The sequence below is a fragment of the Hippopotamus amphibius genome, chromosome 15 (assembly GCF_030028045.1).
Source record: "Hippopotamus amphibius kiboko isolate mHipAmp2 chromosome 15, mHipAmp2.hap2, whole genome shotgun sequence".
NCBI lineage: Eukaryota > Metazoa > Chordata > Mammalia > Artiodactyla > Hippopotamidae > Hippopotamus > Hippopotamus amphibius.
In genome coordinates this window covers 9,769,413-9,796,883 of record NC_080200.1, presented here as the reverse complement: position 1 = coordinate 9,796,883, position 27,471 = coordinate 9,769,413, and the positions used below count along the sequence as shown (strand labels likewise).

Below are 27,471 nucleotides of genomic sequence, written 5' to 3'. Positions count from 1 at the left end.
CTATACAGCAGAAACTAAAATAACATTGTAAAACAATGATACTTCAATTAAAAAATACAGACCTGCAAAGATAGTACAAAAAAAGAAAATTAAAAGTAATTCAGACCAAAGAGTGTTTATCCTTAGAGTTGAAGACTGCTTAATAATTCAGAAATATATTATAGGTTAATAAATATATACCTCACATAGATACATTCTGAAAACAGTGATACCAATATTTACCAAAATTTAAAGTCATTCGAAAATTTAGAAGTGCTTCCAAAGAGCTGGGAATTATAATAAAAGCTGTGTGTTTGGAGGGGCAATTGTACACACGGAAAGATAAGCTATTTCCCTAAATGATAAGGAATATGTAGTTCAAACAGGCAATATCATATCAAGCCTTGAAGTGGTAGTCAGATTACCAGTGAAGTTATAAATGAGATAAAGCATGTCTGCTCTCATCATCACCATGATTAATTCACTCTAAAGTCTGGAGTCCCCTTAGGAGCCACAAACCTGAAATCTTTAGGAATTTTTAAGTGCATTCTCTCAGCCTCTCTTCATGTCCATATTCCCGGAATTACTTTACTTCTCAGAAAAGCGTTTCTTCATAAAAGCACTTACTAAGCCCAAGTGGATTATCTAGACTGTAGCAGAGAAAAAGAAGCTGGTTGCACTCATGGATGGAAGGATGAATGGTGAGAGGTCTCTAGAAATATGTCCATCATGGAATCCAAATAGACCTGGGTCAGCAAAACAACAATATCCTTCTTAGCCTGACGTCAGTGAGCTGGTAGCAAAAGGGCAGACAAGGAGCATTTATCCTTTCAGAGACATCCAAGGTTGAATTCTCAAAGCTCCTAATTAAATAAATGTTCCTATTGTTCCTCTATTTCTCAACAGTTCTGCCCTTGGGAGAGAGAACCACCATAAAATGGAAACTGTGTTGATTCTATTCCTACTTGGAAACTGTGTGATTCTATTCCTACTTGGAAACTGGGGGGCAGTCATGCTTTCTTCATGTTGGGCGCTCTCCTCTCCCCAGATATGATGTCATGGTTCAGGATTCTCTCTGAACATTTCCAATTAGAATTTGAGTTACATGTTCCTTGCGACCAAAATCCTTAAATAGCAATTGTGTAGGGGCTGCTCAATTCTTCACGGCACCGTAAACCAAAGACTTGCCCTATCAGACATGAACATAACAATACATGACACTGTTAATAAAGCATTAACAAAAATAACAACAGTGAACACCACACTCATTATTGTTAGTTCATTTAATACTAACCCTGACATAAGGGTTATTATCTCTATTTTAGGTGTGAATTACATAGTAGAGAAGATGACCAATCTGCTGTGGTCATATGCTGTCAATGGCAGAGTTGGGATAGGACCAGATGCCTGACTTTAGAATAGATAGAAAATTGTGGTATGGGAATTTGAAAATAAAACAATGCCTTTCTAATGGGAAAAAAGGACTAATATAGTGTTAGAAAAAAATTGGTTTTCATAAGGAAAAAATAGATCTCTACATCCCACTGAACAAAAATAAACCATAGGTAATAAGTTTCCAAGACTGCAGAGTAGGAAGACCAGAGCTCACTTCCTCCAAGGGGAACACTGAGTCACTGAGTCCTAGAGCTCTGAGAGGGAAGGGCTATAGCTACTGGGGCCTTAAAACTACAAGGCCCTTATCTTATCAATATGTAACAGCTGTCCAGTGAGGTTTTTCAGGACATGCAAAGCAGACAGGTGTAAGTAGCTTAAAATATGGGCTATTTTTATTATTTTTTGATCAATATTTTTATTGAAGTATAGTTGATTTACAATGTATTAATTTCTGCTATACAGGAAAGTGATTCAGTTTTATATATATACAAATATATGTATATATTCATCTTTATATTTTTTTCGAGTATGGTTTATCAGAGCATATTAAATATAGTTCTCTGTGCTATACAGTAGGACCTTGTTGTTTCTTGGGCTATTTTAAAAAACTGGATGTTTGAAAATTTGGGTCTGGTGCTATCAGGCTTTTGCACTGATGAGTCTTAATGTACTATGAAGTTATAAACATCCTAGAGCCAATACAAGAGGCCATCTTTGGCTCACTAATATAACAGGAGCAAAACATTTCTGGGGGAAGTGAAATCTAACAATCTCTATCTTTTTTTCATATACATTTCAGTGTCTTGGGAGGCTAGGGCTCTTTGCAGGAATACTCAGAAATCCAGGAAAATTTTATTTCCCCACAGTGTGGTAGATATGTGCTGTCCAATAGGACTTTTTGTGATACTGAAAGTGTTTTATATCTGCACTGTCCAATATGGTACTAGGCACATGGGTTAGTGAGCATGTGAAATGTGGTTAATAGTCACATGTAGCTACCATTGTGGACTGCACAGAGGTGGACTATGAGATGGCTGCAGAGGTGATGGACAGCTGATTAAGATCAGGGTGTTGGCATAAGCACAGAACTAGGGAGAGGATAAGCCCACCCTCACGTGAACTATGGGGGACACCTCCTTTTCTCTTTTCTCCCATAGGACTTGTGGGAGTAATTCTCTGGAAATAATTCAGATAATTAAATACTCATGCCCGCATGAGACTTTCTACTCTTTTAGCATTTCCACATCTCTTACCCATATATTCTGATGTGATTCTTCTCCCATCACGGAATCATCTTTGGTTCCTGAAAATATTCCACTGTGCCTACTGGTTTTCCCATACTCTGAGATATGCCCTCCTTCCTCTTCATCTTCTCCACAGAACTCCACTGAAATCCTTATTCATCAAGACACCAAGAAGGAAGAGCTCAGAGACATGTTGATGCCTTAGGCTGAAATCAAGATATGAATATACACCTATATATATAGAGAGAGAAAGAGGCATATACCAGATTGTGCTAGGACTAAGCTATATGACAATCCTTTCTTGAATGTTCATTTTTCCTTAAATAAAGTAACCTGGTGATAATCTGATCTGTCTTTGTCACTGAATGCATCACCCTTCATTGGCTGATATGTACACCATTGAGACTTTTGGCTTTTTGATTGAAATATTAAAGTTGGACATGGGGAAGGACAAAGATGTTGAGATGCTGAGAACTACAAGGAATAGATAGAAGTAGACCTTCTAAGAAAACCTCACCATATTCTAGGTAAATGAAGTAGCAATTGGCACTCTTGGAAACACTCCTCTCATCTCACCCTGGTTATGACTATCATGTCATGTATCACAGATATTACATATCATACTGGAAGGAAATTATGAATATATTATGAGATTTTCTATTTTAAAAATCCTCTTCAAATTACCACTTTAGGAACTAAACCAATATTCCTACAGGATCTAGTTAGACATTGAGATATCAGCAAGACCTCCTACAGTTCTACGAGTGGACAGTGTCAGTCTTAGTTTAAGTTATACATGACTCCAAGGCTACTATAGAAAGGATTACTACTTCAAAGGAGCTTACCTCCTTTTGATTTGTTTTGTTTTGTTTTGTTTTGTTTTTTGGCACACGGGCTTAGTTGCTCCGCGGCATGTGGGATCTTCCTGGAGCTGGGATCGAACCCGTGACCTCTGCATTGGCAGGCGGATTCTTAACCACTGCACCACCTAGGAAGCCCTACCTCCTTTTGAAAGAGTATTTCTGGCACAATAATAAATTAATTCTCCTCTTTTAAGAATGGGGTCATGTACCCATTAACATTATGTGTATATGTGCATAAATGCATGCATGTTTATGTTTTAACATGAAATTTAATTAGAGTTCCCAAGAAAAAAATCTGAGAATTACTCTTAGCATAGTAATAAAAATCACCATAGTAGATAAATTCTCAATTTTGAATTTCTGACTTTACAATTCATAACAGTTGTTAGTTAAGTTAGCTTTTGTTGCTGTAACAGTGACAGTTCATGCAACAGAATTAAAATGTTACTGATTTCATGAAACAAAACCTTATCTCTATTTCCTGAAACGTGTTTACCAACTTGGGCAACTATGCAGGGGGCTCCTCCATGTATTGCTCAGCTTTCTAGACTATTTTGAGTTTATAATATTTTTATTCCACAATAACCGTACCAATGGAAGAGTGAATATGAAGAATAATGAAATCTATGAAATGGTCTCATTGAGAAGTGACACGTCACTTCAACTCATATTTTACCAAAGAGATCCAAAAAAATTTCCACCTTTACTTCAAGGGAGAAAGAAAATGCAATTCTCTTGGTTATGCAATAGGAAAAGATGACCAGAAATATTATCAATCAGCAATAAAATCCGTCATAGATTTTATCATACACAATATCATAACCCATGTGAAAAAATGGGTGGCTTGTTAGTTAAGAATATGGGATCAGGATCAGAGTGCTGGGTTTGAACCCCAGCTTTTTCACTTGGTCCCTTTCTAACTTTGGGGGAGTGTTTTGTGTGTGTGTTTTGTTTTGTTAGCTCTTAGAGACTCAATTGTCTCACCTCTAAAATGGGGACAGTAATCATTCCTATTGGGAAGGTAACATAAGATAACAGAGGAGTTAGCATAGGCTTACCATACAAAAAGCTCTCAAACATCAACTATATATTCATATGTATTTTAGTCATACTTTAGTTTAAAAAAAGCACTGTTGGTGATACACACACACATAAACATCACAAATCCTCTAACACATAGAAAGAAATTAAAGTGAACAATCAATAATTTAAACAACTATGCCAACACTTGAGATAACAAAGCTATAGTAAATTTGAAGTCAAATTTTAGAAATCACCAGTGAGGAAGTAAGAAAGAAGACGCAAAGGACCTGAGCCACCATAGCGATGTGGCTAGACGCAGGGTGCCCCAAAGTTTTCTTCATATCACTAAATGGCAAACCACTCTCTGCATTCCTTAGGAGAGAGCTCTCTCTCAGGAAGGCTGCATGGACAGGATTTAGATGGTTACACCACACCACTATCCACATACATCCCACTTTATCCACTACAAAAAGCAGGCGTGCCCAAACCACATTTTATTAAAGTCTCCAAGAGATGAGAAGATGAAACCACAAAGAAACCTAAAGAAAATGTATTCTGGAGCGAATCAATTCCACTCTGCTTAGCAGAAATCAGAAACACGTGGAAAATGTGTTAAATCTGTCCATGGAATGGCTGCATATTGTCCTGATATCGATGGAGGGGCTCTCCCAGTGCCTCAGAGACCAGGGGTCTACTTGAGACTGTATGGCCTGAAGCTGTGGAGTGGGGTCTGCAGAAATAACCAGTGGAAAGGAGTTCAACCATGTGCTGCTTTGTGTCCAGGGAATTTTTGTTGAGATCATGCTTATTGTGATAACTTCAGGAAAATGGTGGAAAGCAAATGGACAACATGTCAGTCTTCAAATGCTTGGAGCACAAAGTCCTTATAGAGGATGAGGCCTGTTTGGTGGGCAGTATCTGAGATGCTCTCACTGATCCCATCTCCTGATTTTCATTGCTTTTGTATTTCCCTCCCACTGAGTGCGAGATGTACACAGAGACCTGCTTCCAACAATGAGAATGTGAAAGAAATGCTGGGAAGTCAATTTTGGGAACAGAGTGAAAAAACCCTGGCTTTCATCCTGCTGCCTCTCTCTTGCATTCTGGGTTGCTCACATTGATAAACCCAATAGCCCCACCAGGAGGCCATGTGTCAAGGGACTGAAGGAGTTCTCTGGACAGTATTCTGTGAACAGGTGAATCCTATCAACAGCCTCCTGAGTGTGCTTGAATGTGGACATCTGCTAATACAGTCTTGAGATGCCTGCAGCCCTGCTGACACCTTGATTGCAACATTCTGGGAGGCCTACTGAAATATTTAATTAAAGAATCAGTTATTAAATAATAAGTAAAAATCAATAGTTTTCTAGTATGCCAATATAATCCATTCAGAGAAAAAAAATAGAACTGAAGATTCAGTCAGATTAGAAAAAAAAAAACAGTTATCTAAACCCTATTTAATGGCAGCTAAGCAAGGGTAAGGAAAGAAAAAAAGGAACTTATCCTTAGAGACAAATATTTACTGTGAAAATGGAAAGTGTATCACATCATTGGTATAGACATAATGCTGCACAGATTTCATGATTAATAAAATGGATTTGCAGATATAAAAATCACACACTGAGTGGTAAAATTGAGAAAAAAAAGTCTGAATATTATGTTGAAATTCTGCAAGTTGAACATAAGAAGCAAGAGTACAGGTGAATTTCCTCCTGAGGTGAGGAGGAACCCAGATCCTTCCCAGGGCATTCATGTTCATCCTTTTCCTGTTCTGTTAATATTAGCAAGTCCCCAGAGATTGGGACAACATAGACCAAATGGCTAATTATGAGTTTCAGGCATTGAGCCCTAAGGTCATACCATTGTAAATAATTGGCCAGTGCCTCTAGCTCATTAATTTGCCAATTCTAATATTGTGGCTCCACATCCATGTCTCCATCCTTTGTAGGAAACTGCATCAGAAGGAGCCAGTCTGAATCTGTCTTCCTGCCAGTCCTGAGGACGGATCCTGAGACTTCATCACACACCAAGCAAAAGAGTGGCAGTGAATCTGTGCTCCTTGGTCCTCATCCATGCAGCCCAGCCCAGTAAGTGCTGAGGGAGACAGTGATGAATGAAGGGAGTTTGGGGAGCATAATTTTTCCTCAACAAGACAAACATGACAGTTGAAATAGACAGATGCGAAGGTACCAGTACACAAATTTTGATTCAGAGACCTATGAAATTACTTTCTTGTTCCTGGTTGGAGTGTGAGAGCTCTCATTCAGAGTTCTGCTTCAACCCTCACTGGCTCTGGCTGGCATCTCCCCAATTGTAGAAGCAAATGGTTCTCTCTAAACTTCCCGCTTAGTACTTCAAATAATTCTGAAAGAAGTGATGATGAGGAGGAGGATAACATTAACCATAATCATGTACTTTATTTTCAAGTAAAAACTTTTAATACACATGTGTGATGGATAGCTAAAATAGAATAGTAAGTAGTATAACAATTCTTGTCTAGGTCAAGTGTTATAAAAGACACAGTATGTCACGTGTCACATACGCAAGAATGTATTTCAGCTTTTACGTTTCTTACTATTTTTGTAATGATCTTTTGTACTAAATTTTGTGTGGTCATATGTATTTAACTACAATAGAATTATAGTTTATAGTTAGATATAAAATAAGTCTCTAAAATTTATACAGTTTACATCTCCAGGGAGCTTACATTTTTACGTTAAGGTTAGTGCTTTGTTAATTTCTTGCTCCTTAAAATTTTTCATATAATTTTTTAGGGTGAGAAAAATCCATGTAGAATGTTTAGCGCTGTGGATATCACAAAGAAATTACTCAATAAATGTTTCACGTACTGTTATTGAGGGCTTCCAAAGTGTCATGCTCTGAGGGGTGTGTTTTATGTATCTTGTTTGTTATCATCTGCATATTCCCTCCCAAATTAGAAGTGCACACACATTATTATTATTTTATTAAGTGGAAAGGAGCACAGCATTTTATGTAACTTGTACCTGGTCATGAGTTAGAAAGGGTTGAAGCCAGTCTGTCTGGGCAGACGGACTCCAGACACAGGGCATCAGAGCAGTCCTCCTCCTGCCACCCAAACAGTCATGTCACGTCGCTGTCAGGCCGATCTGTGACTCCCTGATCACTATGCTCTTCCCTTTGGAGTTTTCTGGAGGACGCAGTGGAGGGCCATAGGTAGCATTTGCTGCATCAACTATAAGAAGAGTGGTCAAGGGCACAGACAAAGTCATAGAGAGAAGGGACACAGGATAATTCAGGACAGGTCTCTCTCTTCACCCTGCTCCTGGGTTTAATTTCCACTGTCCACTTCCTCCTTAATTCTTATGATCAGCCTACTCTGTCACAAAATAAAACATAAAATCCGAGTCTTATGGTTTATTTCTACTTAGGAAACAATACAGTTTAAAACTGAAGTTCATACATATCTGTGGTTACATCACAGCATCTCTCCTCAAAACTTTCTGAATGTCCAGAGGCAGTGAAATTTACTGCATGAGGCTCAGAGACTGACAACTTCATTTTGAATCCTGTTTTCTCCACTAATTACTAGATTATTGGGGGACAAGTTCTTTGCATACCTGAACTTAGGATTGTTAACTGAATTTATTACTTGTTAATAAGGAATAAATAATGGATGCCCTCTTTACAATAACTGTGTGATGGATGCACACGGAAAGGGCAAGATACATTTTATATATTTCTAACGATGAGGCTAATTCTCATGTCATTGACTTCAACGTCTGATGACCTGATGTTATATTTTTCCTACACCCTTGACAGGATATTTTATTTGTGTTTATACAAACATCATTTTCAGAGATGAAGAGAAATGACTGAGGCTCATTTATTTCTGATTCCCCAGAGCCTATACCTTGATGGCACTGAATTGCCACCCAGAAAAAAAAAGAAAGTAACAGGTGAGAATTGAAGAAATCCTTCCATTTTCCATGGAAACAAAGGGTGGACAATACAGCTTCCACACAATGGACCATTCCTGCCTGTGTTTTCATCCTTTTCAGGAATGTTCCATAGGACCAGAGAAAAGATAAAATAGTGTTTATTTGTGACTACATCATGGACTTTCTGTGGGTCTATTATTTTCCATTGAGTGGCATCTGCAGCATTCAATGATTGAAACACCACTGCAGAGATTTCCATATATTTGGCGGGATTAGAGTCAGAAAAGAAGGGAATGGTGCATCATGTTCTATGGGCTAAGACATATTTTAGGATTACATATCCTGCATGCTCCAGTCCTGACACAGAAACTCTTCAATCTCGCTGCCATAGAATCCATGAAATATCGTTAAATTTGGGGACTGTGTTTCATTACTAAACTCGCTATCCCAAACTGACTGAAATTCTTTACAAAACTGACCAAATATTTGGAAAGTTCCTAACTTCTCTTAGGTACCATGTATGATCTAGAGGTGTGATTTAGACTCTTTTTTTCCAGGAAGGAACAGAAACACAGAGAGGTGGAGACATTTGCACACACTCCACTTACAAGGGGTGAAAGACACAGGACTCGATCCTTAATCTGCTTATTCCTGCACCAAGTCTCAGTCACTTTCACTGTAGCTAATAAGGGTTTCTTTTCTAACCTACTTTTGTCCCAGTTTTTAAATGAAGATAGAATGATTGATTCATCCTCTTTTGGTTCAGAGAGTCAACCTGTGAATTATGGGAATGAGGCAGGAGTTTACAAGGGCCATAATGGAACTAACATGGTGGAATATATGATTTTATGTGAATAGTCATGATTTGTAGTCCAGTTTTGAAATCTAAGGTTGAAATGATCTCCTATAAAAGATAAAAATCATGTGCAGTTGCCATGAAATGATCAGAAGACAGACTTCAAGATTACTTTCAGATGGTACCTTAATAAAAAAGAATGTAGTTGATACAGAATCCTTTTTATATTGAAATGAATATAGGCAATTAATATTAGTAAAACTGAACATGCACCAATTCTAAGTAAATGAACAACTAATTGACATTCACATATTACTACAAATTCTCATTTGTATGATAGATACAAGAAATTTCATAGAATTGTTTTAGAAGAAACTGATATAAATAATATTATAAAATAATATGTGATGTAAATTAAGTATTTAAGTTAATTAAAATATTAAATTATGGTTATTATGTTTTAATATATGTTAAATATTCTTTTAATATTGTCCATTCTTTAAAAAACTTTATTGGAGTATTGTTGATTTACAATGTTGTGTTAGTTTTGGGTGTACAGCATGGTAAATCAGCTATAAATATACATATATACATTATTTTTTGGGTTCTTTTCTCATATAGGTTTTTACAGAATATTGAGTAGTTACCTGTGCTATACAGTAAGTCCTTCTTAGTTATCTATTTTATGTATAGTAATGTTTATATGTCAATCCCAATCTCCTAATTTATCCCTTCCCTGCCCTTTCCCCTTTGGTAACCATAAGTTTGTTTTGTACATCTGGGACTCTAATTCTGTTTTGCAAATAAGTTCATTTGTACCATTTTTTTAGATTCCACATATAAGTAATATCACATGATATTTGTCTTTATCTGACTGACTTCACTTAGTATGATAATCTCTAGATCCATTCATGTTTCTGTAAGTGGTATTATTTCATTCTTTTTATGAGTGAATAATATTCCATTGTACATTTGTACAATATCCTCTTTATCCATTCTTCTGTCAATGGACATTTACATTGTTCCCATGTCTTGGCTATTGTAAATACATAATTAATTAAAATCTGCACGCATAAATATATGAGCTGAAACAAATGATGTCTTTCCTTCCATAATAATGTGCGTAAGGACAACGTTTGAAGTAGTTGTATGTACTTCGTAGAGAGACTTAACCACAAAGTTGTGGTAAACAAGTACATTTTAGAGGCCTTAAGGGTACTACTCTGTTTCGGTTGGATTTTAAGAAAGCTGGTTATGAATACATAAATCAATATTGACATCATGGAAACACTGACAAAAAATACACCCCTCAGCTTCCTCATGCTGTTTGCTCTCAGAGACAGGTATGCAGAGGAATAGCATGGAGCTGAGATACTAAGAAAAGTCAGATTTTATTAGTAATGTTTCAAATCTCTATGAAACTTGGCATCTGAAGTAAATATTATTAAATATTTATATTTTACAAATAGGTTGTGGGTATTGATGATAGTATTAATAGGTAGTATTAAAGGAGCTTTTATTGAGTGTTGGGTAGTATTCTAAGGCAGCATTTCTCTAGCCCAGCCTCATAGCAGGTAGACCTAGAAACTCCTGTGTAGAGATCCTATAGACTGAGGTTGGGGTAGCTGTGTATTTTAAAAGAAGCACATGCAAATTATCAATCAAAGGGAACTGAAAACCATGGTCTAAACAATATAACTGATTAGTGAAAACTTTCTTACAGTACTCCTGAGAGTACCTTCAATTAGCATCACAAATTTATAGGTAAGGCAACTGCTTTCATGTGTTTACATTATTCTATTTTGAATTTTTTCTCAATTAAGTCCTAATTTGACATGTCAAAATAATGAACTAAAATTACGTTTAGGAAGCAGAAGTATAAGAATTGCAATTCCTTTATCAGGAAGCATTGATATGGAATTCTGTTAACTGGACATAGAAGGCTGGGTCTTGACGTGGCTGTGGGACATTAGCTAGTGCCAAACACTTCAGTGTAAATAAGATGATTTGTAATCAGGAAAACAAGATATCAGGCACATGAAAAGGCACTCAACATCAATTAATGTCAGGAAATATAAGCCAAAACAAATGAAATATCACCTCTTTATTAAAAATAAATAAATAAATGAGATGACAAATATTAGTGAGGATGTGGAGGTAAGAAAACCCTTGTACCTGGTTGTTGGGAAAAAATATTGGTACAACCATTACAGAAAAAAGAATGGAGCTTCCTTAAAAAATTATAAACTGCCATGAATTGAAACAGAAGTATCATAGGATACAGCAACCCACTTCAGGGTGTATGCCAAATAAATGAAATTCAACCTCAAAGAGATATCTGCACTCCCATGTCATTGCAATATTACTCAAAATAGTGAAAACATGGAAAAGTCTCTGTTGACAAATGAAAAGACACAGAAAATGTGGTATGTATATGAACAATGGGCTATTATGCAGCCATGAAAAGAAGGAAATCCTGCCATTTGTGACAATATGGATGGACCTGGAGCATATCATGACTATTGAAATACACCAGACAGAGAGCATCAAGTACTGTATGATCTCACTTATGTGTGGAAGCTAAGAAAACCAAACTCTTGGAACCATAGATGAGAACTGTAGTTGTGAGGAGTGGGTGGTGAAGAAAGTGGGAAATGCTGGTCAAAGTGTACAAATCTCAGTTATAAAATGAGTAAGTTCTGGGGATCTAACATACAGCTTGATGACTATAGCTAATAATTCCATATGTGTTCTTGAAAACTGCAAGGAGAGATCTGCTTAAGTGTTACTACACACACACACAAATAGAAACTGTGTGAGGTTACAGATCAGTTAATTAACTTGACTGTAGTAATCATTCCCAATGACTATTTGTATTAAATCATCACTTTGAATATGTTTAAAACATCTTCATGTTGGGAGTTCCCTGGCAGTCCAGTTGTCAGGATTTGTGATTTCACTGCTGTAGGCCCAGGTTCTCTCCCTGGTCAGGGAACTAAGATCCGCAAGCCGAATGGTACAGCCAAAAAAGAAATCTTCATGCTGCATAACCCAAATATATGCAATTTTGTTAATCACACTTCAATAAACGGACAAAAAAAAAAAAAAAAAACAATGAAGTACTATTATCCCACCAGTACAAAATAGAGTCCAATAAAAGTACAGTAGCCTCACACATCAGACATTTTGCTGGGATGGTACTGAGTGGAAACAAATCACCCTATATAAAATCAAAAATCACCTCAAGAGTATTTTTTAAATTCTGTTATTGTTTGATCACTGGCAATGCTCTGTAGGCTAGTGCCACACTCACAGTCACTGATGCTCTATGATCATGTGCACTTAGATAAACTGTACTGATCAAAGTTTGAAGTCCACCAAAGTCAAAGATATGAAGAATATATTAAATGACTTTAAAAAGATAACCTTGATATTTGAGTAATCACCTATTTCATGAAGGAGGGAAGACAGAAAAACAAAGAATGATAAAACTCTGAATATCATATAAAAATGTGTTCTGATATTGAACATTCATTTTTAATTTAGAATCCAGATAACATATTCCTGCATTTCACAGAAATTTGTAGATATTTGAAATGAAGGAAATAATCTAGAATTGTATTTGAATAAATAAGATTTATACAAAGATGTCTTGATTTCTTTAAATTCAAATTATATATTTTTTTGAATTGGGGAGGGAATTTCTTGTTCTGTATTATTTCCAAGGAGTAGACTGTATTTAACTGAGATCATGGATGTATTATGTTTAATGTTCTTGTTCCCTTTCACATTTCAGTGAAGTTTTATAAAGTAAGAGTGTATAGACAGAGGTGAATAACAAAGAAACTCGTAAGGAAAGAGTTCTAAGCAGATAGAATTTGTCACACTGAGAAATATTGCTGAGGGTAGTGGGGTATATAACCTTAGAAATGAATTGCTTGAATCCCAATGTGGACACAGTGCTGCATATTTATTTACTGATTTCCTTTTTTCCAGACCTCTTTTCTTTTTCCAAAGGTGTTCAAGATACATGGAACTTGGAAACCTAACAAGTGTCTCAGAATTCTTCCTTGTGGGCCTCTCAGATGATCCAGAACTGCAGCCTGTGCTCTTCACCCTGTTCCTGTCCATGTACCTGGTCACCATGTTGGGGAACCTGCTCATCATCCTGGCTGTCACCTCTGACCCCCACCTCCACACCCCCATGTACTTCTTCCTCTCCAGCCTGTCCTTGGCAGACACTGGTTTCATCTCCACCACTGTCCCCAAGATGATTGTGAACATCCAAACTCACAGCAGAGTCATCTCCTATGAGGGCTGCCTGACACAGATGTCTTTTTTTCTCCTTTTTGGATGTATGGATGACATGTTTCTGACTGTGATGGCCTATGACAGGTATGTGGCCATCTGTCACCCACTGCACTACAAGGTCATCATGAACCCACACCTCTGTTGCATCTTCATTTTGGTGTCTTTTTTTCTTAGCCTTTTGGACTCCCATGTGCAGAATTTGATTGTATTACAATTTACCTGCTTCAAGGATGTGGAAATTTCTAATTTCTACTGTGACCCTTCTCTTCTTCTCAACCTTGCCTGTTCGGGATCTTTCACCAATAACATAGTCATGTATTTTGTTGTTGCCATCTTTGGTTTTCTCCCTTTCTTAGTGATCTTTTTTTCTTACTACAGAATTCTTTCCTCCATTCTCAGAGTCCCCTCATCAGGTGGGATGTATAAAGCCTTCTCTACCTGTGGCTCTCACCTGTCAGTTGTTTGCTTATTTTATGGAACTGCCCTTGGTGTGTACCTCAGTTCAGCTCTCTCACAATCTCTCAAGAAGGATGTAGTTCCCTCGGTGATGTGTACTGTTGTCACCCCCATGCTGAATCCCTTCATCTACAGTCTGAGGAACAGAGACATCAAAAGGGCCATTTGGAGGTTGCTTAGCAAAACAATCTCATCTTTGTACCTGCACCATCCATTTGGAGTGTAGCTTGGAAAATATAACAAAACTCAGCATGTAGACCTGCAAATTCTACCTCTCTCATCACATTGTTTTTGTAGCTCCTATGCCCTTTGCTCCTCTCCTTGCTTAACACTCAAGTACTGCTTCTTCGGTATTTCTTCAATGAGACTAGGGGAGAGTTCTATGATACTTTGTATGTCTTAATTGTATGTCTTAATTGTATGTCTTAATTACTGCATGAATGAATCTTACCCTGTCAATCAGGATACTATAGCTTATAATTGATAGACAAGTATCCTTAACCTTTGAATAACTCTCTTTATATATTTAAAATATACATTTCCACAGCTGTTGTGTATTTTTAGCTTTGTGGACCAGTGTCCTTTTTAAATTCTTATCCATTCAGATCTTCCATTTTTTAATCATATAGGACCTTAAACATTCTAGGAGTAAACAGATAATATATGCACATGATAAGAAACCAACAAATTTAGATATCCTTTTTTCATTTACTCTGAGATTGATATATTTCCAACAAATTAATTGAACACCATTAGTGCTTTATCTTGGATATCTGACTGACATTACTTTTTTGTGTCCTAGTATATGGTCAGTTGTACAGAATGATCCATGTGGTGTTAAAAAGAATGTGTATTTTGTTTTTATTAAATGTAGCATTCTGTAGCTATCAATAAAGTCCAACCATTCTATTGTGTCATTTATGATCTCTGCTGCCTTATCGATTTTCTGTCTGGAAGATATGTCCTTTGATGTCAGTGTTGTGTTGAAGTCTCCCAGTTTTACTTTATTCCTGTCAACTTCTCCCATTATGTCTGTTAGCATTTGCTTTATTTGTTTATAATTAATTTTTATTGAATATAGTTGCTTTACAATGTTCTTTTACTTTCTACATGACAGCAAAGTCAATCAGCTATACGTATACACGTATCCCCTCTTTTTTGGATTTCCTTCCCATCGAGGTCATCAGAGAGCACAGAGTAGAGTTCCCTGAGCTATACAGTAAGTTCTCATTAGCTATCAATTTTATATATAGCACCCACCACTAATGGGTGCATATATGTTAATGAGCATAATATCCTCTTCTTGTATTGATCCCTGTATCACTGTATAGTGTCTTTCTTTATGGACTTTGTTTTAAAGTCTATTTTTTCTGATATGAGTGTTGCTATGCCTTTTCTTGTCTTTTCTATTTGCATGAAATATCATTTTAAATCCCCTCATGTTCAAGATATGTGTGTTTTTCCCCTTATTGTGAGTCTCTGTGACAGCCTCTTTAGATTCTTGCCTTTTAATCCAATTTGCCACTCTATGTCTTTTGATTGCAGCAGTTAGTCCATTGGCATTTAAAGTGATTATTGATAAATATGTATTTATTGCTATTTTAAACTTTGTTTTCCAGTAGATTTTTGTAGTTCTTCTTTGTTCCTTTCTTCTCTTTTTTGTTCCTTTCATGGTTTGATGGTTTTTTTTGTTTTGCTTGACTTCTCTCCTTTTTGGTTTTTGTGAATCAATTGTTTGTTTCTGATGTGTGGTTACCCTGATTTTTGAGTATGTAAACTCATAACTATTATGTACCTGCTTTAGACATACAAATTCAAACATATTCTAAAAGATCTACATTTTTTTATTCCCTACCCACTCATTTTGTGATTTTGATGTCCTATTATACATCTTCATGTTTATTCCTTTTGTCATAATTATAGTTAAAATCGCTTTTACAAAATTTTTTATTTTTTTTTTAATTTATGTACTGGATTACTTAAGTGATCTTCAATGCTTTTATATCCTTGCTTTTCTTACTGTGTTTTTTTTTCTTTTCTATAGATTCTTACTTCTTTTCTATTTAGAGAAGACATTTTAATATGTAAATATTTTTATAGGTTAGGTTAGTATTGGTATATTCTTTCAGTTTTTGCTTGTCTGATAAATTCTTAGTTTTTCCTTCTATTCTAAATGATAATCTTGTTGGGTAGAGTATTCTAAGTTGCAGGGTTTTCCATTTCAGCACTTTGACTACAACATGCCACTCCCTTCTGGCCTGCAAAATTTCTGTAGAGAAATCAGCTGATAACCTTTTGGAGGTTCCCTTGTAGCTGACTCTTTGTTTTTCTCTTGCTACCTTTAGAATCTTCTCTTTATAATTGATTTTTGCCATCTTAATTACAAAATGTCTTAGTGTGGGTCTCTTTTGGTTCATCTTGTTTAGGACCCTCTGTGCTTCCTGTACCTGGATACCTGTTTCCTTCTTTAGGTTTGGGAAATTTTCAGCCATAATTCTTCAAATACATGATGGATCCTATTTCTCTTTCTTCTTCTGGAACATCTGGTATGTGTAGATTGGCATGTTTTATATTATCCCATAGGTCTCTTTTGTTGCTTATAGATATATTTTTTGGCATTTGTCTTTCTGTCTGCTGTTCTGATGGAGTGATTTCCACTATACTATCTTCCAGGTCACTTATCTGTTCTTCTGTATTAATTAGTGTTCTATTCATTGCTTTTAGCTTGGTTTTTATCTAGGAAATTAAGTTGTCTAGTTTTAATTTGTTCCTTTTTATAATTTTTATTTCTTTGTTACAGTGACCTGTCTTTCTATTGGTAACTTTTCTCAATTCCTTTAGCATTTTTATGACCTCCTTTTTGAACTCAGGCTCTCATAGACTGGTGAGTTCTGTTTCATTGTTCTTGTTAGGAATTCTCTAGTTCTTTTTATTGTGAGTAGTGCTGGTTGTTCATTTTACTTAAATTTCTCTGTCTCTATGAATGTAGAAGGGACAGTTATCTACTATGGTCTTGAAAGGCCATTTTACATGCGAGTGTTTCTGTGTAGACTGTGTGAGTTCAGTATTTCTGGTGCTAGGGTTGTTTTTGGTATGGAGGCCTGCCATGTCTTATTTGAAGTGTTCTGCTATCTCTTAATAAGGGGTGTGATTGGTGTTGTGACCAGAGCCTGCAGTAGATGTTGTGTGGGGCCTCCTTCTTGCTGTCTGGCTGTCATAGACTTGTTGTGGGTGGGGTGTGCTTCCCAGTTGTTAGAGAAGAAGCCCTGAGGGTTGGCTTTGATAAGGCTCCATTGCTCTTAAGTGTGTGCTCTCTCCCCAAGAAGGTGAGCCATGAAACAAGTGAGGCCTGTGTGGTCACAGCAAACCTATGCATCACCCATGCAGGCATCCTTGTTTCTGCCCAGAAGCAGCCCATGGTCATGTCCCTTTCTCCATTGTGTTTGTCCCAACCTAGTGCTAGGCTGGCACTGTGGGCCAGGGCATCGTGGCTGCAGAAATTGTGTTGGCTGTGCTGCCACCTAAGACCTGGACTGCTTTTATAATAGGGCTTTCCAGGGCCTGGCCACCCCAGATCTGGCTCGGAGCTGCATGTGAGGTTGGCAGGACTGGAAACCACTGAGCACCCCTCTCCTGGACTGTCTGCTAAGGACAGGGACAAGTGATTCTGTGATGACATAGCCACCTGGTTGCATGCCAACAAAGCCTGCTTCTGCTGGACCCGCCCCGGACCTGCATCTGCTGTGGGAGCCTCAGTAATTGGCTTCAATGTCAATCCTGTCTCCACCATGTGTGCGCTCACAATGCCCACCTCTGTGCTGGAGCTGGGACCCCTGTGAGAACACTGACAATGGGTCTCTTATGGCAAACCTGTGCTTGCTAATAATGGTGGCCAGGAACGACACCCCAGGCTCTTCAAGTTGTCTCCACACAACTGAACTGAGTCCTTTTCCAGAGTCCATCTGCTGAAGCCTGAGTTTCAGTGCCTAGCCACGGCATGTACTAGCAGTCCCACCTGCCTTGCATTTCATGCAGGGAAGTTTTGTCACATGGCAGCCATCAGCACCCGGCTCTCTCTGTCCTGATTGCTAGCAAGCCAGCCCTCACACACTCCTCCAGAGCAGAGTCCAGGTTCCTTCCACTCCACTGTCTGTCCAGGCAGATGCCCCAGCCCGTGAAGGGGGTTCTCAGGGTGAGGGAAACTTACCTCTTTCCCAGTGCCCTCCCTGAAGTGCCAGTCCTGTCGTGGTGCTTTCTTGTCCCCTCCTTCCCAGGAATTTTTATTCTAGCTCTCTTTGTATAAGAGATCTGCCAGTTTTCAGTTGGTTTTCTGTGAAAACTCTTCCACCTATAGATGTATTTATGATGTGTTTATGGGGGGAGGTGAGCTCCACATCCTTCTACTCTGTCATCTTGTGAAAGCTCCTGAACATTAGGTTTTATGTTTACACAATGAGACCTTGGCCAGGTTGAGGGCAGGGACTGAATGTCATTTATCTGTATAGTCAAATGTAGCACAGTGAGGGCAGAGGTTAGGCATGGCTCTACTTTGTACAAAGTTAAGTAAATTATCCACTTTATTATAAGAAAAAGTAAAGAGAATTTAACATTTATATATGCAGTATTTTTATTCCTTTCTGGAACCTTTGCCTTCTATAGCTATCTCTAAGAACCCCTGAGAGAAATATATATATATATATACATATATATATATATATATATATATATATATATATATATATACATGGTTGTGTTTATGATCAAGACTCTCAGTAGAATCTACTTTTCTCTAAGTAACTGTATAATTAACACTCATAGAATAAAAGTTTTAAAAGGTCTACAAATAATAAAGGGTTAAAAAAGTGAGGACAGAAATTTCTCAATTACCCATCAAACACTAAAGTTGAAAAGATTACTGTGTCTTTCAAGTTTACTCGCATGTGAGGAGAAATTGGGAAAAGCACAAAGCAAGTAACTAATTTTCTACATAAACACACACACACACACACACACACACACATATATATATATATATTTGCATACACCATGTCTCCTACACTCATCTTTGTTAGTGACCCTTATATCTGAACCCTCTACTCACTATACTATGACTTCAGTTTAATACCGTTTTTGCTACTGTCCAAATATTACATATGATCCCAACACTTATCTCCACTCTCGCCAGTCCACCTCTGTTCACTTGACATTTGGTCAAGCACACTAACCCTGGGAGGGGGAGTTGGGATTGGGAAAAACTAAAACATAGGTTACATTTCATGGCACAAACATACCTACATTCGGTTTTCACATTCCATGTCCTGTAAAGTCAACTTTGTCAGTTAACAGAGCATCTTATCCCTTCAACTCACTATGAAGTAATTTCAGTTTAATATGTTTTTGCTGTGGACTACTCACTCTAAATGACTCAACACCAAGTATTACCTCTCATATCCACCTTTGCATATCTGCCATGCGCTCTCTCCTAAAAGTACCCTCTGTCGCTTATCTACACACAGGTGAATAACATCCTTTCTCCATATGCAATTTGATTTGCTTTACATTCAAGTTTTCTACATGTCTCTTAATGAAGAACCAAATGCTGCAGTCCTCAGCAGAGAGGTCTCTGACTCAAAAGACTGAATGGATAAAATTAGGAAGGTTACATCACAACGCTATCCAAATATAACTGCCTTTATTCACTAGAAAGAAATAGATAATTCAAAAACACATTTTAAAAGTCTTCAAGATTCTGCATATGAGCAAATTCATACAATATTTGTCTTTCTCTGTCTATTTAAAATAGATAACCAACAAGGACCTATTATAAAATAAATAAATAAAAAAGCTAAAAAAATCATTCTGTGATCCATCAATATCTGTTTTTTCCCCAAGTTTTCACTATATTATAAAGTATGCTTTGTTGAAAATCAAATCAAATGAAATAAAGATAACAAAAATTTTAATGTGAAAAAAATTAAGACAATCCAAAAAGATAAAACAACAAGGCATACATGAATTAAAGTAGAAAGTCAGTAAAGACTGTTGGCTGACTTGATAGTACACATCTGTCTTTTTAGTAGAGTGGTTCTTTAAGAGGAGGAAAATAAACCATTCTACTAAAACAAGTCTTCAAGAGCTGAGGACAGAAAGAAACCTAAGGAAAAAATATTTTGGAGTGAATTGATTGTTCTCTGGTTAGAGAAATCAGATTCACTGGGGACATTTGTTACATTTGTCCATGGAATAGCTGCAGGTTGTCCTGTGTTGATGGAGGGGCTCTCCTAGTACATCAGGAACCAGAGGGTCTGCTTGAGACTACATGACCTGAAGCAGTCTAGTCTTATTTGCAGAAGCACCCAAACGAGAGGAACTTCTACGCACATGCTAGATTGTGTCCAGGAAATTTTTGATGATGTCATATTGGAGCAGGGAATTTGGGAAAATGCTGCAAAGCAGATGGATAGGACTTAACTCTTGAACTGCTTAGAGCATGAGTCATTATAGAGAATGAAGCCTGTTCAGTGGGCTGCATCTGAGATGCTCCCAATGATGCAAACTCCTGGTGTCCATGCCCTTGTGTATTTCCCTCCCAGAGTGTGAGCCAAGGTAAGGAAATGAAAATAAGAAGTTATCCTTACAAACAAATATCAAATGTGAAAATGGAAAGAGTTTCTATGTAACAGAGACCTGATGTTACGTAGATTTTCTGATTGATATAAAGGATTTACACATATCAAAACCACACATTGAGTAGTTAAATAGAGAAAAAAGTCTGAATTTAACGTGAAGATCCTACAACTTGAGAGTAAGAAGCAAAAGTAGAGGTGAATTTCTTCCTGGGGAGAAGAGGGACACAGACCCTTCCCAGGACATTCACTTTTCTCCTTTTCCTGTTCTGTTACTATTATCAAGTCCCCAGAGATTGGGACAACATGGCACAAATGACTGATTAAGAGCATATGTCATTGAGCCCTAAGGTCATACAATTGTAAATAATCGGCCAGTGCCTCCAGCTCATTAATTTGCCAGTTCTAATATTGTGGCTCCACACCTATGTCTACATCCTTTGTAGGAACCTGCATCACAAAGTCCAGCCTGAGTCTGTCTTTGTTCCAGTCCTGAGGAGGGAGCCTGAGACTTCAGCATACACCAAGCAGGAGAGCAGCAGTGAATCTGTGGTCCTTGGTCATATTCCAGCAGAGATGCAGCCCAGCCCAGTAAGTGGTGAGTGAGTGAGTGATGGGTGACGGGAGTGTTGGGAGCATTATTTCCATTTCAAGAGGAACAAACATGATAGCTGGATTAAAAAGATGAGAAGTTATGAATATACACAGTTTTGAAGTTTATGTTCTTGATTCTGGTTGGGGTGTGAGAAATCTCATTCAGAGTTCTACTTCCACCCTCACTGGTTCTGGCTCTGGCTGGCATCCCTCCCACTATAGCAGCAAATGGGTCTCTGTAAACTTCCCCTTAATCACTGTAATCATTATGAAAGTGGTGATGAAGACGAAGATGAGGATGAGGAGGATGACATGAACCATAACATCATGTAAGTTATTGAAGGTTTCCTAAGTGTCAGGCTCTCAGGTATGGGTCTTATGTTTCTTGTTTGGTTACATCTGCATAATCTCTCCCAAATTATAAGTGCACATATTACTATTATTTTAATAAGAGAAAAGAAGCACAGCATTCTATGTAACAAATGTACCAGTTCATGAGTTAGAAAGTGTTAAAGCCAAGTTTGAATCAGTCATTCTGAGCAGACTGACTCCAAACGCAGGGCACCTGGGCAGTCCTCCCTCTGCAACCCAAACAGTCATGTCACCTCCCTATCAGTCCTAGCAGAGACTCCCTGCTCACTGGGCTCTTCCCTTTGGGGTTTTCTGTAGGACACAATGGAGGGTGGTAGGTAACACTTGGTGCAGCAACTATAGGAAGAATATCTGAGACCACAGGTGAGACCATAGAAATAGCTGGAACCTATTTCAGGATGGAGCTGTTGACCCCGTTCCTGGTGTTCATTTCACCTGTGCACTTTCTCATTTGTATTTATAGTCACGAAAGGAGACACAAAGTCAGTCCTGGGGTCCATTTCTACTCAGGAATATGAAAGCAGTTTAAAATAATCTACCTCAGTTGCATCTGTTTTATACCTTTCTACCTCTCCTGAAAACTTTCAGAATGTCTGAAAACAGTGACATCTAGGACATGGGACTCAGATATTGACATTTTAATTTTGAATCCTGTGTGCCCCACTAATTCTTAGTGTGTTATGGGGAAATTTATGAGAATCTGTGAGACTTAGGATTGTCAACTGAGTTGTTTCCTCACTGATAGAAACCCACTGAATTAGGACTAAACAAATAATGGTCCCTCTGCATGCAATCTCTATGTGATGGATGTGTAAAGAAAAGGCAGAGTGCATTTTTGATACTTTCTTACTAAGAATGGTAAGGCTAATTCTCATTTTATCAGATTTAAATATTTATTGATCAAATGTTACAATTTCCCTACATCCCTGACAGGGCAATATATTTTTATTTATGCGAGTACATTCTTCATAGGTGAAGGGAAATGACTGAGGCTCATTTATTTCTGATTCCCCAGAGCCTATAAATTGATGGCACAGAGGAGGCACAAAGAATAAAGAAAAAAAGTCAAGAATCAAATAAATCCTTCCATTTTTTCATGGAAACAAAGTGTTGGCAATATGGTTTCCACACAGTGGACCATTCATGCCAGTGTTTTCATCCTTTTCAGAATGTCCCATAGGACTAGACACAAGATAAAATAGTGCTTGTTTATGTTTATGTCATGTACTTTATTATTTTTTTATAAATTTATTTATTTATTTATTTTATTGGCTGTGTTGGGTCTTTTTTTGCTGTGCGCAGGCTTTCTTTTTAGTTGCAGGGAGTGGGGGCTACTCTTCATTGTGTTGTGAGTGCTCCTCATTGCCTTGGCTTCTCTTGTTGCAAAGCACGGGCTCTAGGTGCGTGGCCTTCAGTAGTTGCAGCACATGGGCTCGATAGTTGTGGCTCATGAGCTCTAAAGTGCAGGCTCGATAGTTGTGGCACACAGGCTTAGTTGCTCCACGGCATGTGGGATCTTCCTGTTGCAGGGATGTAACCCATGTCCCCTGCATTGGCAGGTGGATTCTCAACCACTGTGCCACCTAGGAAGCCCTGTCATGCACTTTATATGGGACCTACTATGTTCCGTGTAATAACATCTTCAGGATTCAAACACTGAAAAGTCATTGCAGAAATTTTCATATATACAGGAAAAAGTGGCAGAAAAGAAGAGCATGGTTCAACTTCATGCATGGGCTGAGACGCATTTTAGGATTTCATGTCATCCATGCTCCAGCTCTGAGACAGGAAAGGCTCTGATCCCTCTACTATATCATCTATGAAAGGTCAATAATTTGGGGGGTTGTATTTTATTAATAAACATACTATTGAAAATTATTGAAATTCTTTATAACATTACCAAATATTTATTAACTTCCAAGCTTCCCTTAGGTGCCACATGTGTTCTAGAGGTGGGTGTTAGAGTCTTTACTTCCAGGAAGGAACAGAAGCACAGAGAGGCTGAGAGACTTGTAAGCACTCCACATCTAGGGGGTGAAAGACCCAGCACTCAGTCGTTCATCTGTTTATTCCCACACCAGTTCTCAGTCATCTTCACTGTAATGTTTCTTTTCAAAACTACTTTGGTCCCAGAGATGAAGGGAATGTAAAAGAATTGTTTCCTCCTCTTTTGGTTCAGTGAGTATATCTGTGAATTATGGAAATGAGGCAGCATTTACAGGGCCCATAATGGCCCTAACATGGAGGATTATAGGGTTTTCTATGAATATCACGCATTATGCAGTCCAGTCTTGAAATCTAAAATTGATGAGTTCCTATACAAGATGAAAATGTCATGTGTAGCTATTATGAAATTCTCACAAGACAGACTTCAAGGCTCTTTTCAAAAGATACCTTTATAAAAGAGAATGCAGTTGGCAGAAATTGATTTTTGCATTGAAAAAAAACAGTCATTTAATATTAGTAAAACCGAGTATGGACCAATTGTTAGAACTTGAACAATAAGTTGCCACTCACATATTATGTAAAAATTCCCATTTGTATGAAACAGCATGGTACAAGCCTTTTCATAGGATTGTTGTAAGGAGAAACTGATATAAATAAATATATAATCAATGGAATGCAAATTATTTAATGTATATATGAAGAAAACATAAATGATACATTATCACATTTACAATATATGTGCAAGGTATATTTTAAGCCTGTTAAATTGAAATTAATTTATATAAATACAAATTTATGAACTGAAGAAAATGTTGTCTTTCCCTATGTAATAATATGCATTAGGAAAATTTTTGAAGTATCTATATTTCTATGCACTTCACAAAGGGACCTAAAATGTCATGTTAAATAAGCACATTCAGCATAATATGGATAGTGTTCTATTTAGGGAAAATTTTTAAAAAGCTGGCTATGGATGCATAAATGAATATTGTCACTATGGAAACATTTACAAGGAAACATAACCATCAACTTCATAACACTGGGAGCTTTTGGGGATGTATATGTAAAGGAATGGGATTGAGCTTAGATACCAAGAAAAGTTAAATTTTATCCTTAATGTTTCAAGTCTGTATAAAATATGAGATATGAAGCAAATATTACTAAGTGTTTATAGTTTACAAGTAGGTGGGATATTCGAGATAATATTAACAGATAATATTCATGGACCATTTTCTAACTGTTAGGTGATATCCTAAGGCAATGTTTCCCAAGCCAAGCTTCACATTAGAATGACAAAGCAATTCACCTGTCATGATCCTGAAATTAACTCTAGGCTGAGACTACTGTTGCTGTGTATTTTAAAATAAGCACATTTAAATAATCAATCAACCGGAACTGAAAACCACTGGTATAAATGATATTAATGATTTTTAAAAATTTTCGTGAAATAGTCATATTGGGTAGGTTCTATTATTATCATAATTTCATAGATAAGGAAACTGCCCACATGTTTGCATTATTCTATTTTTATTTCTTTCACATTAAATCATTGTTTGGCATGCCAAAATAACAAACCAAAATTACCTTTAAATACAGCAGGATAATAATTGCAATGCCAGTATCAGGAAGGGTTGACATGAAAATCTGTTTACTAGACATAAGAGGCTAGGTCCTGACCTGGCTATGGAACCTCCCCTGCTGCTATACTTCTCAACTGTAAATAAGAGGTTTTATGATCAGGAGAACAAGGCCATCAGGTATATGAAAAGTGACTTAACATCAGTTAATATCAGGAAATACAAGTACAAACCTAATCAAATATCACCTCACATCTGTTAGGATGGCTATTATATATTAATTTTAAAAAAAGATAACAAATGTTGAGGACGTGGGGGTAAGGGAACCCTTGTACATGGTTGGTGGGAATTAATATTTGTAAAGCCATTACAGCAAGCAGAATGGAGATTTCTTAAACAATTAAAAACAGAAATAGAACTACCTAGAATCCAGCAATTCCTCTTCAGAGTATATGCCAAAGAAATGAAATCAGAGACTTGAATAGATATCTGCATTCCCAGACCATTGTGCTATTATTTGAAATAGTGAAAATATGGATACATGTATGTTGACAGATTAATAGGTAAAGAAATTGTGGTGTGTATATAGACAATGGGATATTATTCAGCCATAATATGAAGGAAATCTACAGATGGACCTGGAGAATATTTTACTTATTGAAATACATACACCAGACATAGAAAATGAAATAATATATGATCTCACTTACGTGTGGAAGCTAAGAATATCAAACTCTTAGAACCAGGCTTAGAACTGTAGTTGTGAGGAGTAGGTGGTGGAGAAAGTGGGGAGACGTTGGTCAAAGGGCACAAACTTTCAGTTACAAAATGAATAAGTTCTGGGGATCTGATAGACAGCCTGGTGACTCTAGTTAGTAACTGTGTATTGTTTTCTTGAAATCTGCTAAGAGAAATCTGCTTAACTGTTACTACACACACACACACACACACACACACACAAATAGAAACTATGTGAGGGGACAGATATGTTAATTAACTTGACTGTGGTACTCAATCACAATGTGTATGGGCACATGACACAACCCAAATATACGCAATTTTGCTAATCACTTCAATAAACTGAAAAAAAAACAATGAAGTAGTATCGTCCTGCCAGTAGAGAATAAAGTCCAAAAACAGTAACGTCGTCTCACACATCAGCCATTTAATTGAGATGCTGCTGAAACAAATGACCCTGTATAAAATTTAAAAACTCAAGGGGGTTTCTTTTTTGTTTTTAAGAAATGTTACACATTTCTTTTTTTTTTTTTTTTACTAATTAATTTACTGGCTGTGTTGGGTCTTCGTTACTGTCAAGGGCTTTCTCTAGTTGTGGAGAGTGGGGGCTACTCTTCATTGCGGTGTTCAAGATTCTCATTGCGGTGGTTTCTCTTGTTGTGGAGCTCAGGCTCTAGGCACATGGACTGCAGTAGTTGTGGCACACAGGCTCAATAGTTGTTGCGCACGGGCTCAGTTGCTCTGTGGCATGAGGGATCTCCCCAGACCATGGGATCGAACCCACGTCCCCTGCATTGGCAGGCAGATTCCTAATCACTGCACCACCAGGGAAGCCCCTCAAGAGGGTTTCTTAAATTTCATCATCATTTGATCATCAGCAGTGCTCTGTACACTAACACCATCTTTGTAGTCACCAACGCATTATGCTCATGGGCACTTAATGAAACCATATTGATCATAATTTGAAGTCCACGAAAGTCAAAGATATGAAATATATACTAAATGCCTTTTGGAGACAAACCTGATAATTGGGTCATCATTTATTTCATGAAGGAGGGAAGACCAAAAACACAAAGAATGATAAAGCTCTGCTTGTCATATAAAAATGCATTCAGATTATGAACATTCATTTTAAATTTAGAATCCAGATGACACAGTCCTGCATTTCATAGAGATTTATAAATATTCTCCATGAAGGAAATGCCTAGAAATGTTTTTGAATAAAATAAGATATATATATGGCATAATTTCTTTACATTTGAATTACATTTTCTCTTAAAGAAGGAAGGGAATTTCTCATTCTGTGTTATTTCTAACGAAGTGGGTTATCTTTAACTGAGATCATGGATGTATTACCTCTAATGACCTTATTCTCTTTCACTTTTCAGTGAAGTTTCATAAAGTAAAAGTGAATAACAATGGGGAAACAGCTGTAAGCAGACAGAATTTGTCACACTGAGAAATATTGCTGAAACAACTGGGGTATACAATCCTAGAAATGAATTGCTTGAATACAAAATATGGACACAGTGTTGCATGTTCATTTACTTGTTTCCTTACCTTCCAGCCCTCTTTTCCATTTCCACAGGTGTCCAAACTACACAGAACTGGAAACCTAACAAGGGTCTCA

At 37.2% G+C, this 27,471-nt stretch overlaps 1 protein-coding gene across 1 annotated transcript; it reads left to right on the top strand.

Annotated features, from left to right (window-relative positions):
• Nucleotides 1-13,206: 13,206 nt before the first annotated feature.
• On the top strand, nucleotides 13,207-14,213 carry LOC130836204 (putative gustatory receptor clone PTE01). Its single transcript, XM_057708276.1, has one exon. It carries the CDS (start codon nucleotides 13,251-13,253, stop codon nucleotides 14,211-14,213), a length of 963 nt encoding a protein of 320 aa, XP_057564259.1. The 5' UTR covers nucleotides 13,207-13,250.
• Nucleotides 14,214-27,471: the final 13,258 nt, after the last annotated feature.